This window comes from Moschus berezovskii, chromosome 28 (assembly GCF_049115385.1).
Source record: "Moschus berezovskii isolate FMDL1 chromosome 28, NW_MosBer_1.0, whole genome shotgun sequence".
NCBI classification, from domain to species: Eukaryota; Metazoa; Chordata; class Mammalia; order Artiodactyla; family Moschidae; genus Moschus; species Moschus berezovskii.
In genome coordinates, this window is record NC_142487.1 from 14,858,700 (window position 1) to 14,872,109 (window position 13,410).

At 48.8% G+C, this 13,410-nt stretch overlaps 1 protein-coding gene across 2 annotated transcripts in view; it reads right to left on the reverse strand.

Moving 5' to 3' along the window:
* LOXHD1 (lipoxygenase homology PLAT domains 1) overlaps positions 1 to 13,410 on the reverse strand; it is a 192,108-nt gene that overhangs the window by 61,031 nt on the left and 117,667 nt on the right. For both annotated transcript variants that reach the window (XM_088833409.1, XM_055416819.2), the window contains exons 24-28: positions 9,204 to 9,332; positions 8,048 to 8,212; positions 6,690 to 6,871; positions 2,241 to 2,357; positions 1,368 to 1,530 (exon numbers count right to left, since the gene is read on the reverse strand). In XM_088833409.1, the coding sequence (XP_088689535.1) occupies positions 1,368 to 1,530; positions 2,241 to 2,357; positions 6,690 to 6,871; positions 8,048 to 8,212; positions 9,204 to 9,332 (756 nt within the window). The remainder of the gene's footprint in view (positions 1 to 1,367; positions 1,531 to 2,240; positions 2,358 to 6,689; positions 6,872 to 8,047; positions 8,213 to 9,203; positions 9,333 to 13,410) is intronic.

The following is a 13,410-nucleotide window of genomic DNA, read 5'->3' on the forward strand; positions in this document are numbered from 1 at the left end:
ATGGCCTTCCTGCCCCTCACTGATCTCTCCAGTCCTTTTCAGAACTAGCAAAACCGACTCAGCTTCTGGGTGCTGAGCAGCGCGGTCGTGCAGTCAACTCCGGCTATTTCCGGATCCTCCTCCCTCCCCATCCCACCAAAGCCACCCTGCTCTGTTTCCCTAGAAACACCACCCAGCACAGAGGGGCTCGTGGCATGCTGTTAACGCAGAACAGCCAAGGGTGCCATGAGGACAGCTTTCCAGCATGTCCTCTGGGATCCAAGTAGAAAAGGAAATGATCCCCCAGATTCAAAGTAAAACACATTCAGAGAAAGGGATGTGGGTAGGGAAAGGCATGTCATTGAGGTAACACTTGTTTTTATCTCTAAGCAAGTGGCAACTCAGATGCAAAGAAATGTCACAGCTACAGCAGAAGCTCAGTTTAGGTTGAGGTCTGAGCCTGGAGCAATGCCACCCAGTAAGGGAAGGGAGAAGGGCATTCAGAGACCAGCCAGAGAGGTAAGAGGTATGGAGAGAGTAACATGGAAACTTACATTAGCATATGTAAAATAGATAGCCAATGGGAATTTGCTGTGTGACTCAAGGAACTCAAACAGGGGCTCTGTAACAGCCTAGAGGGTGGGATGGGGAGGGAGGTGGGAGGGAGGTTCAGGAGGGAGGGGACGTGTGGATGCCTATGGCTGGTTCATGTTGCTATTTGGCAGAGAACAACAAAATTCTGTAGAACAATTATCCTTCAATCAAAAAAATAAAGGAAAGAAAGTGGTGGTTCCAAAGCAAAGGAATGAGGGCAAGAAGTGTTTGCTCAGGCTGGTGCAAATTCTGCAGAAAAGAGCCTCATCAATGAGGAAAAGGTGACTGGCACACACAGGAAAGAAACCCACGGCCTTGGACACGGAAGCTGCACCCAGCCCCCTGAGAACAAACACCAGAGTTACAGTTCTGTACAAAGCGAGGAAGCTATCTGATTCACACTCGGTAGGGACAGCTGGATCCAGCAAGAGCTGAGAGGACCAAGTCCCATGGATTAGTAGCCAAATTAACTAAGCAAAGGGAGAGAACAAGGACCAGTGGAGTCCAGCCACATACGTGGATGTCTGATCACACTGTCAGACCAGGGGAGGATTTGAACACAAGACTTAGGGTGAGGGCGCTGTGACTTGGAAGAACAGCTATGCCATTTATTAGCTGAGTGAACTCTGGCAGGTTGTGTAACCTCTGTGAGCCTCAGTTGCCCTCTCTGTGGAGTGAAGGTAATTACAGACTCTGCCTCCGAGGTGCAAAGGCTCCACCCCACACAGGGCAAGTGTCCAATGAGGGACACTTCATTCTGCTGATGGTGATGAGGGCGATCGCCCCACACTTACTGTCCAGAGGCTCCTCCACTTCCTTGTAGACTTGCCTTAAAGACCCATCTCTCATGTATTTCTCGGTGAAGATGTCATAAGGGACCAGTTCTCGAATGGTCTTCTTGTCATCCTCCGAAGTGGCAAGCCATCGATCACAAGGGAAAGTCAAGGTCTCTGTACCCTGGGGTGAGGAGAAAGGAGGAAACTGAGCCCTTCGTGTGGAAACTACCAACTTCAGTCATTCATCACCCGTGTCAACACTCACGGGGACCAAGGCCGAGGGTGATGGAGCCCCGCTGGTAATGCAAAAGCCCCAGGGGAGGCCCCCAGCCCTACCCCAATTTCAGCAGATCCAGTCTTACTTAAACACTTCCAAACCATGTCAGGGGGAGGCTCTGGAAGGTGGAACTCCCCAAGTCACTTGAAAATGGATACCCAAACCCAATCCCAGAGACTAAGACTCAGCTGGCCGTTGGAGGAGAGCCTGTATTTTAAACCTCTCCCAGCTCACTCATACCCCAGCCATGACTGACAGCTGCCTCCTAGGTTTAGAATTCTGTGGTTTCAGGAATGTTTTCCAAGTTGTACGGGTGGCTTTCTTTCTCTGAGTTGACCTTGAGTTGCAGGAAGGACACACTTGGTCACTCACTAGTAGTATGGCTTTGGGGGTGAGGAGCAGACACACGGCTGTCCAGACCCTTCTTCTTGAAGGTTTTAAAAGATTATGCCTTGGGCCTGCTTTAGCTCCTGCACTTGGCGTGAACTGGCTGAATCTTCCTTAGATGATTTTATCTCAACTTAAAAAGGCTGCAGTTTCTTATAAGAAACTGACTTGAATCTCTTCTGAAAAGGGACAAAAGAAACAGCAGGACGGACCAGTCAGAAACTCACATCTTTATCTGGGAGGAGCCTGCGGATGTCCACGTGGGAGCAGTGCCAACCAGGATTCATGCCAGTATTATCATGGCCAATCCGAATTTTTTCAATGATTTCTCCCACGTCTTCTAACTTGGGGAAGGAGAAAATACACCAGATGTTGGCTGAACGGTCCAGGAAAGTACAACCCCAGCAAAACCCTGCTTCCCGAGGGCATCGACCTCAGAAACCCTTTGAACTTGCAGGGGTCACTTTCTCCCAGTCAGTCCCTCCTGTTTGGTCAAACCAGCCCCTGCTTTCCCTTACTTACACATGCTGTGCTCACACCTCCCTTCCTCTCCCCAACTTAACATCAGCCTAGACTCCAGAACTCAGTTCAGTCAAGCTCTGGGAGGCTGTTCCCCCTTTTCATGGTGGAGCCCAGCCCTCAGTCTTCTGTTACTAGCAGAGGCTTGAGACCTGAAGATGAGTTCTGGTTCTGCCCAAGTGCTGTCTTGCTATTCTGACCTTCTCCTTGGCCCTGAAGGGCTGCTTCCATCGCCAGCCACTCCTCTTCTGTGTCATTCAAATTCCAGTCCCTCGAGCCTGACATTTTCCTGCCACAGGGCCTTTGCATCAGCCCTCCCTGCCCCTTCCCTTTCTTCTTCTTTACCTAAAAAAGTGTGTGCCCAACGTCATCATTCAGGTCTCAGCTCAAGGATCATTTATTCAGGGAAAGCCCCTGATCACCTTGGTGGTTTAATCACTAAGTCATGTCCGACTCTTGTGACCCCATGGACTGTAGCCTGCCAGGCTCCTCTGTCTATGGGATTCTCCAGGCAAGAATACTGGGGTGGGTTGCCATTTCTTTCTCCAGGAGATCTTCCAGGCCCATGAATTGAACCCGGGTCTCCTGCACTGCAGGTAGATTCTTTACCAACTGAGCTATAAAGACCTGACCACCTTAAAAAGTTCAAATCTCTTCATGATAGGGTCTTCATCCTATCATACACACACACACACACACACACACACACACACGCACGCACACACACACACACCCCAGCACTTCTCACAGTCAGAAGTTTGCATTTACTTGTGTGAAACCTTCTCTTCCATCACGAAAGTCATAAAGGCAGGCACCATGTCTGTTTTGCTCATCATGGCATCCCCAAAACCTAGAACAGAGCCCTTGACCTCAGTACTCAATACCTAGTGGCAGAAAGAATGAAAGACTGCTTCCTCATCTGCGAAATGAGTGTACAGAGTCAGCTGGGCCCCCTCACACCTCAGCCACCAAGGTGTGCACGACAGTCCCCTTGAATGAAATAGCGATATGCGCAGGCATGGAGAGACCCTGAAACTCAGGAGGTGCCATCTCTCAGCTCTCCTGCCTGGAGCCTATGGACACACGGTGCCCGAGAGGGACTCAGCCAGGAGTGACTGACTCCCAGATCCTTTCCTCGGAGCCTTCGAAAGCAGCAGCAAGGTGGCTGGACACAAGGCAAGGCATCCACACAGTTGGCACCTGCCGCCTTGGCTCTCTCTGTCAGGCTGCCCTCCACCAGGCCCCACTCTAGGGCCTCTGGGAGCCTCGTGGGCCTCTCCCAGTTCTCATGTGTCATGTTCTTCCCCGAAATGGTGCTGTGTCAGTTCACTCCCTCTCATCCCTATGGGGATCTGGGCAATCACAGGTGGAAACAGACAAGGAAGTCGAGGTAAAGGGGAAAGAGGGCAGGGAAACACAGTAATACGCAGACGCCCTGGCTCATGGTTGGCCACGGAACTCATGTCTTTGGCATTGACAGGCTGAGGTTAAGGAGGGTGTGCAGACTTGAGCTTCCTGGCAGCCCCTCGGCGGAGCTTTCCTCCTGGCCTGCTCCATCAAGGACTCAGTGCTACAAGGAGACGACACAGTCAGCCCCAGGGTGGATGAAGACTCCTGGTGAGTGAATGACATCTGAATGAGTGATTGAGCCATTCACCAAACATGGAGCCTCTATCAGCCTAGGCAGATGTGACCTGGGAATGAACTGGAAGAGCTCCAGCACTGCACACCCTCCACACACACACAGCCACTGTTGACAGCCACAGGCAAGCCCATCAGCCCCACCTGAGGAATACCCCCGCTCCCACCCACCTCCATCCTTCCCAGCTGTAGCCCTACAAGCTGAATGATCTAGACAAGTCTCTTGACCTTCTAGGCCTTAACTGCCTCATCTGTCAAATGGGGAGATTGCTCAGCTGAAGGCAGGGGCATGGGCAGTTCAACCCTTCAAGGTCACGTCTGGATCTAAAATCAGGATGTGCTTCTTTTTGTCAACAATTCTCTCCTTCCAAGTGACCAATATGGCGCCACTTTGCTATAGACGCCTTGAGTTAACAAACTGCCCACCAGTCAGCTCACTCACACTTCATCAGAGATGTGATGTCCCTCATGAGCTCCTGGACTTTCTGAATCATTAAACAGAGACAATGAATGCACGGGGCCTCACCCTTTCACAACAGGAGAAACAAGAAGCTCCGGGCAAGATCATGACTTACAGGATCTGCACTCAAGGACACTGAGCTGCCAGGCAGCTGGCAAAGCGGGACAATGACACCATCTGACTTTTGGAATGGTGATGAGGATTAAATGAGGTGATACACCCCAAGTGCCAAGAACAAGGCTGGCACATGGGGAGCGCCCAGTAAATATTAGCTATTGTCATTTTCCCAGCAGATCTGTGTGTCTGAGGACGAGGCCACAGACAGGGAGGGCTTGCTCGTGAGTCAGAGGCTGAGCAGAGCCAGAATCCAGGGTTATGGGCTCACTCACAGTCCAGCACTCCTCCTCTTAACCAAAGATCAGTGGGAAAAGAGAAACAGAGAGACAGGGACACAAAGCAAGCTCATCTGTGTCTAAGCTCTCATACTTCCCCCAACACCCAGGTAGATTTGGAAAGAAAAAACATTGCAACAAATTACTGGCAAATTACAGCTGCCTATTAGGCAGACTTCATTGATGAAACTTCCCGGAAGCCAAGGTGTGATCACACTCAGGCCTCTGACAGTATCCGGCTGGGATGACGCATGCGCCAGGACATCTCTGTGGGTGAGGTGCTGCTTGGTGTGGATAGATGAATCACCCTTGAATTCTCCTTGTTAAAAATCTCCACCAAGGTGGTAACCTTCCCACAAGTGCTGACTGCTCCCAGAGAAGGTGGGGAGGGGAAAGGGAGCTCCCTGGGGCAGACACAACCCGAGGAAGCAAGATGGGGCTCTGTGCTTTGTCTCCCACCAGAAAATAAGGGCATATCTCCCAAGGTCCCTACTACCTGGAGAGCCCAAGCCTACACCCCTTGTCCTTCAGAGTCACCCCCTTTAAATCATGTTCCATGGATCCTATAGCCAAGTTACATCACTCTCCTATCCCCTCTTGTCAACCTCAAGCCATACGCTGTATTCCCTTCTACCTCTGGCCCTCGGCCATGATGCTCCCCTTGCTAGGAAGGCCTTCCCTCCTTGGTCCCTCATATGCCCACTTTCAGATCCAGCTCAAAGCCACCACTTCCAGGGAGCCCTCTCTGGTCTCTGAACATCTACAGCACACTCAGCCAGTCCCACCGTTTGCCCTCATGGGCTAGTGGATGGCAGGGGCTAAGGGCACGTATTCTGAGCCAGTCCTCCAGGCTTTGAATCCTATTTCCACTATGCCTTGGCTGTGTGATTTCATGGAAGCTACTAAACTCTCTGAGCCTTGGTTTCCCCATACTTAGGCATGGATAATCACAGCGCAGAGTTGCTCTGAGGGCTAAGTGACCCTATGACAGTGCCTTCTCACCCCCAAGAGCAGCTCTGATGATGATCAGCAGACTCTCTCCTTAGCCTCGTGTGAGATCTGGGGTTCCCCAGCTGGACTGCAAGCCCCTTGCAGGTACGGTCTGCGTCCTCTCCTTCCCTTGTCTCTCCCACCCCACCTGGCACAGAGTGGAGAGCACAAGGAGGCACGTGATGGGATTGTAGAATACCCAGATGTAGATGCAGTGACATACATCCACAATAAGCAAAACTCTCAGGCCAGATCTGAGGGGGAACCAAGGAATACATGGGATGCTCTTTTGTATCGGCCATAGCTTGACAGATAAGCAGGAGACAGTAATGTGATGAAGAAGTCTGGAAGCCAGCTTGCTACGCGGCTCTGCTGTTGGTAGCACTGGAGATGGCCCCAGTGGAATTGTGCCTCTAGTTTCCTTAAACCGTGTCCACTCATCATCACCTTTGTCTCAGACACTGGTCCTGGAGAGGGAGGGTCACTATCCTCCGGGCTCCTCAGATGCACTGAGGCTCAAGAGAGATTGGATGAACTGCCATCTCCTTCACTCACAACAGCCCATCAGATGAAAGGCACATGTCAGACTCCGGTCGAGGGCTCCTTCTCCTAGCCTTCTGGTCCAGCCCGCACCCCCGTCCTGGCTCCCCTGGCAGCCTGCCAGACACCGGTACCTCCATTATGAAGCGGGAGGCGGACTTCCTCTCAAAGAACAGCTTCTGCTCCCTCTTATTGGTGCACAGGTACTTCTGCTGGGTGCACACGGCATCGCAGCCATAGATGACAATGAAGATGTTGGCGTCTGTCCCAGCGGCAAAGACATCACTGGTGTAGAGGGTGATCTCATAAGGGACAACTGGGGAGGGGACAGAGGGCAAAGCCAGAGGGGAGGTGAAAACAGGAAACAAATGCAAGCAGGTCAAGTTCCTCATCAGCACCACCACCCTGGATCTGTCCCTTCACTGGGAGCTGCCACCCAGGGGCCTGAACCTTCATGTGGTTGCCTAGCAACCCAGGGAGGAGGGAGGTATCCCAACATGCCTAGTGCCCATCGAAAACCCCTGTCACCTCAGACTAGGGTCTCCATGCCTCTCCCATCACAGAGCTAGTACAACAGATTGGGTGAAAGCACAGGCTCTATCTAGCCTGACTGTGTGACCTGTGCAAGTCGCCTAGGAGCCTTGGTTTCCACATGTTACAGCATCCTCAATGCAGTCCTTGGCTGCAGACATCCTACACACAGGAGCATTGTTTCAGGGGACAACCACCAATCAGATCGGCCAGTCTACAGGGGTGAGAGTCCTTTCTCTTCTCTTCTCACCCCTTCTACTGCTCAGCCACTGGTTCCATACTGGCCTGCCCCTCCCTGGAAACACAGACTTTCAGATGATGACCGAGGAAGTGATGTGTCAAAAATTCACCTAATTGTCCCACTCTCTCCTTTTCTTTAGCTGGTAAAGGAATTATCTTTAGCTTCTTTTCAAGTTCTTTCCCTCCCCCCCAATCAAGATAAAATCTTATAACAGTGATTTCTTTGGTGTGTTAATGACTGGAGTGAGGACTGGTTAAGGGGTTGATAATGACCCTTCATTGTTAGACTTCGGAGAAGGAAACGGCAACCCAGTCCAGTACTTTTGCCTGGGAAATCCCATGGACAGAGGAGACTGGCAGGCTACAGTCCACGGGGTTGCAAAGAGTTGGACACAATTAAGCAACAACAACAAATGTTAGACCTTATCTTTTCTCCTTTTTGGGTCTTGCAACCACCCTACACTATTATCTCTATTTTGCAGACAAGAAAACAACTCCAGAGAAGTCAGGTTCTCTGCCTGTTGTCATCAGCTAGTTTGGAGTAGAAATACGTCCCATATTTTCTTTCCCTGGGTCTAGAGCTCTATCCACAGCCAGCACAGGGCCCGCGGAATTCCAAAGGTGGGCCTGGCCAAGGGTCAAGCCCGGACGAGGGACTGGGAGTTGGTGGCGGACGAGGAGGTCAAGGAGGAGGCCCAGGCTTCCCCTGCAGGACTCCTACATGGAGTGTACCGCCTCGTCTGAAGCTCCGCGTGGAAAAGGTCCCTGACGATGGTGCCGTCATCTTCATTCTTGGCCAACCAGCGGCCACAAGGGAACGTCATGCACTTTCCAAGGGAAGGGGCGTCCACCTCTACCCAGTCTACAAACCAGCCTGGAGCCTTGCCTGGAGGGAAGGAGACACAGAACCCCTCAAGGACCTCTACACAGATGGCTTCCCGTGCACAACATCAAGGACTCCAAGTATCCTTCCCTACTTGATGGATGGTGCCTATGGCTCCACCGTGGACTCGTCATCCCTTTTGCTTACAGCAGTGTGGACTGATTCCTATGTACCCTACCAAATCCTACTCTGGGCTGCTGTCAGTGAAATGAGCAGGAGGGAAGGGATATGAAGAAGAGATGACAGGAGGCAGAGTCTGAGGGGAGGGAAGCAAAGAACCATCCAGGGTGGAAGGTATTCCCAAAAGGGAACCCAGATGCCAGAGAGAGCCTGTGTTAACAAGGGCTCCATACTTTCATTCAGTGGCAGGGCGACATGCTGGGCTCCCTGGCCTCAGTTTATAATTCATGAAGGGAATGGAAACCAGTGAAGGATCTATGCTCCTCCCTGGGAAAATGAGTGCTCAGGTTTAAAGAAGGAAATGGAAGCCAGGCAGAGACTTTGTCCCTCAGTCCCAGAGGCAAGGAGAAAGGCCTCCTTCCTCAGGCTCACAGGATATGGTTTGAAGACCAAAAAAAATGAGTCCTGCTTTACTGACAGAGAACAAACTTGGGCACAGTATTAAGGGGTTCTGGGAAGAACTGGCTCCATCCGTGGTTCTAAGTGGAGCCCCCAGGCCAACAGCCTCAGCATCACCTGTGAGATATAAAATCTCTTGGGCCCCATCCCAGACCTACTGAATCAAAGACTGGCTGCACACTGAAATTTCTGACTGTAGGGTTTGGGGAGAAAGCTTTAAAAATCACCGGTGTCCGGGCCCTACCCTGATGAATTAGACCAGAATCTCTGTGTGCAGCCATGAAGGGAGTGAGGAAGCTTCATTATGGAAAGCAGATGACATCCAGCCTACCCTAGATTCTTTCCTAGTCACCCTGGGGGACCTGCCCATGGTCCTCACGTTCTCAGCCAGGAACAGAAGAGAGGGAGGCCAGACCTGTGTTGTCATGACCGATCCTGACTTTCCACAGATCTCCCAGGTCCAGGGTCTCCACTGTGAAGATTTCGATGCTATCCCTCTCAAACTTGTCACTGTTGGTCTTGGAGGATTTCAGGAGGGTCATTCCTGCAACCAAATGACCCCAACATGACTGACGAGGCCTGAGGCCTTCAAACCTAGTCTGACTACCCCTCTTAGTCCTAATGAGCAAATTTCTAAACTTCTATCAAATTTAGCCTATATGGTTACTATCCATGGGGCATTTTTGGTATTTTGTATGTGTGTGTGTGTATGTCCTTGTATGGAGCTTTGCAATAACTCTTTGACCTCTGTATTTTTATTTCCTGCTTTGCTAAAGAGAAGGAGACACACCCACAAATTAAGGGCCTTATCCAAGATCATCCGGGAGAAAGTGGTGGGGCCCTAAGACACATCCCTCAGGTTTCTCCACGTGGGGAGGGAGCCACCCTTCCATGTTCTCTGGAGTGGGGAAACAGGGGCTCCCCTGCAAGACGGGGCATGTGGCAATTCTCTGGAGACTCTTCTCTGGATGACAGAAGGAGGGTTGGATTCCAGCGCCCCTCACCAGCCACCTCACACACATGCTGTGTCCTAGGGCTCTGACTGCAGTGTCAATCTGAAATTTAAGGTGGTCCCAGGGTCATCACCATCCCCTCCTGCCTCATTCTTCAAGTCTCCTTATCCCTGTAAGTCCTACCTCATGTAGGAAGTCTTTTGATAATCATAGACTTACTGCAGATGATTTAAGTGTACAAAGAGTCAGACAGACCTTGGTTACTGTCTGGGTGGCCTTGGGCAAATTACTTAATTCTCTGAGATCTGGTTTCCTCAAATGTCAAAAGGGGTGGCTTTGGTGCTTCCCCATAGAGGAGTTGTGACTATTTAATAAGATGATGACTGTTGAATGTGGAAGAATGTGCCAAACACACAGAAATCCCTTGGCAAATAAAAGCACTCTGTTAGGCCCCCTCAATTTCATTGACTATGGTTCAGTAACTATTGCAATGACATACATTTGTAAGTTTCAACCTGATTCACTCATTATATTTGCATTACTTAACCTATTAAATAATAATAATAATACTAATAAATGCTTTATTGTCATTTTGTCTCAAATCTTTTACACATTCAATTTCATTAAATCCACAACTCTATGAGGTATCTACTAGTTTAATCTCCATTTTACAAAAGTGAGTGTGTGTGCTCAGTCATATCCAGCCCTTTGTGACCTCATGGACTGTACCCCACCAGGCTCCTTTGTCCATGAAATTTTCTAGGCAAGAGTTCTGTGTTGGGTTGCCGTTTCCTACTCCAGGAAATCTTCCCAACCCAGGGATCAAACCCTTGTCTCTTGAGCATCCTGCACTGACAGGCAGATTGTTTACCCACTGTGTAATCAGAATATGCTACAAATGGGGGAAGCTAAAGCAAAGAGAAGTTAAGCCCCTTTCCCAAGGTCACACAGCTAGTAAGTGGCATAGGAGAAATTTAAACCAATTAGTCAAGCTCGAGTACACAAGACTGAATTAGAATATGAGCAGCTCAAAGTCAGTGATTACAAAGTCAGGGATCACCCCTTCATTCTTCAGCAATGTTTAAAATAGAGCTTTAGGGGTAATGAGAAAATATGTGATGACTACGTATTTGAGGAACTGGTTCCTCTCTGAACTCAGAATGGCTGGACAGGTGGCCCAAGTGGACAGCTGACTCCAGTGCATATGCCACCTTCCGTGATGGCCTTGACAGAGGCTCCAGAATGACTCCAAGATTCCCTGAGCATCTCATATCAAGAGTACCATGGAACCCACTGGCTGAGTCTTCTTGGAGGTTCGGAAGAGCCACCATTTCCCAGGATGTTATTGAGACAGTTAGAGCTACCTCTGCATTCAGAATAGAAGGGAAAAGCTGGCAAAAGACACAGAGCAGAGACTTCTCACTGTGTGGACTGAGGCACTCCTTCACTATAGTTTTGAAAGGCCACCACAGTGACGCCTCAGAGAAGGGCGCGGGAAATGGTTACAAAACCAAAAAATGGTTAAAGGAAAACCACCTTTCAGAGAGGCTGGACAAAAACTTGGGCGCAATTACCTGGGGAGAGGATACTGAAGGGAAGATGATTCTCACAGTTTCCAAACACTTTTAGGGTGCAGAGGCAGCAGTGAGGGCTGAGAGGGGACTTAGAAGGATGTTAAACGAATTTTAAAAGAAACTTTAAAAGAACAAGGAATTGCCTTTCTCTGTTGGGGTCAGTCACATGCAAACTTTCAAGAGTCAGAGACACGCAAGTGTTCAAAATAGAGACAGGAAAACCTCTTCAATAAATGGTGCTGGGAAAATGGATGTCTACAGGTATATTGTCACCCTGCTTATTTAACTTATATGAAGAGTACATCATGAGGAACGCTGGGCTGGAAGAAGCACAGGCTGGAATCAAGATTGCCGGGAGAAATATCAATAACCTCAGATATGCAGATGACACCACCCTTATGGCAGAAAGTGAAGAGGAACTCAAAGGCCTCTTGATGAAAGTGAAAGAGGAGAGTGAAAAGGTTGGCTTGAAACTCAACATTCAGAAAACGAAGATCATGGCATCTGGTCCCATCACTTCTTGGGAAATAGATGGGGAAACAGTGGAAACCATGTCAGACTTTATTTTTTTGGGCCCCAAAATCACTGCAGATGCTGACTGCAGCCAGGAAATTAAAAGACGCTTACTCCTTGGAAGGAAAGTTATGACTAGCTTAGATAGCATATTAAAAAGCAGAGACATTACTTTGCCAACCAAGGTCCATCTAGTCAAAGCTATGGTTTTTTCCCGTGGTCATGTATGGATGTGAGAGTTGGACTGTGAAGAAAGCTGATGGCCAAAGAATTGATGTTTTTGAACTGTGGTGCTGGAGAAGACTCTTGAGAGTCCCTTGGACTGCTAGGAGATTCAACCAGTCCATTCTAAACGAGATCAATACTGGGTGTTCATTGGAAGGACTTATGCTGAAGCTGAAACTCCAATATTTTGGCCACCTCATGTGACGAGTTGACTCACTGGAAAAGACTCTGATGCTGGGAGCGATTGAGGGTAGGAGGAGACGGGGATGACAGAGAATGAGATGGCTGGATGGCATCACCGACTCGATGGACATGAGTTTGAGTGAACTCCGGGAGTTGGTGATGGACAGGGAGGCCTGGCATGCTGTGGTTCATGGGGTCGCTAAGAGTCGGACACGACTGAGCGACTGAACTGAACTGAACTGAACAGGTAAAATAATTCATTTGGACCCTTCTCTCACATCATACAAAAAAATCAGCTCAAAATGAATTACAAATTTAAATGTAAGACCTGAAACTGTAAAACGCCTAGAAAAAAAAAATAAAGAAAACACTTGATGACATTGGTCTTGGTAATGAGTTCATGAATATGATGCCAAAAACACGGGCAACAAAAACTAAAATTAACAAGTGGGATTACGTTAAACTAAAAGCACAGCAAAAGAAAAAGAATTCTGTAGAATGGGAAAACATATCTGTAAACTGTATATCTGTAAGGGGTCAATCACCAAGATATATAAAGAAGTATATGACTCAATAACAAAGAAAATCTAATAACCCAGTTAACAATGGGCTAAAGATTTAAATAGACCTTTCTCCAGAGAAGACATAAAAATGGCCAATAATATATGAAAAAAAGTATTCATTGTCACTAATTATGAGGGAAATGCAACCCAAAATTACAGTGAGATACCACCTCATACCTGTCAGGAGGTTACTATCAGAAAAACAAAAGACAACAAGTGTTGGTGAGGACGTAGAGAAATTGGAATCCTTGCACACAGTGGGTGGAAGTCCAAAATGATGCAGTTGCTCTGGAAATCAGTATGAAAGTTCCTCAAAAAGTTGAAAATAGAACTGCCATAAGAACCTGCCATCTCACTTCTGGTTATTTATTCAAAGGAGTGAAATCAGGTTCTTGAAAAGATACTGGCACGCCTATGTTTCCTGCAGCACTATTCACAATAGCTGAGACATGGGATGAAAATCCTAAATGTCCATTGGCAGAGGAATGGACAAAGAAGATATGGTATATACGTACGAGGGAATATTACTCAGCCTTGTAAATGGAGATTCTTCGATATGCAACAACATGGATGGTTCTTGAGGATATCATGCTAAGTGAAACAAGCCAGGC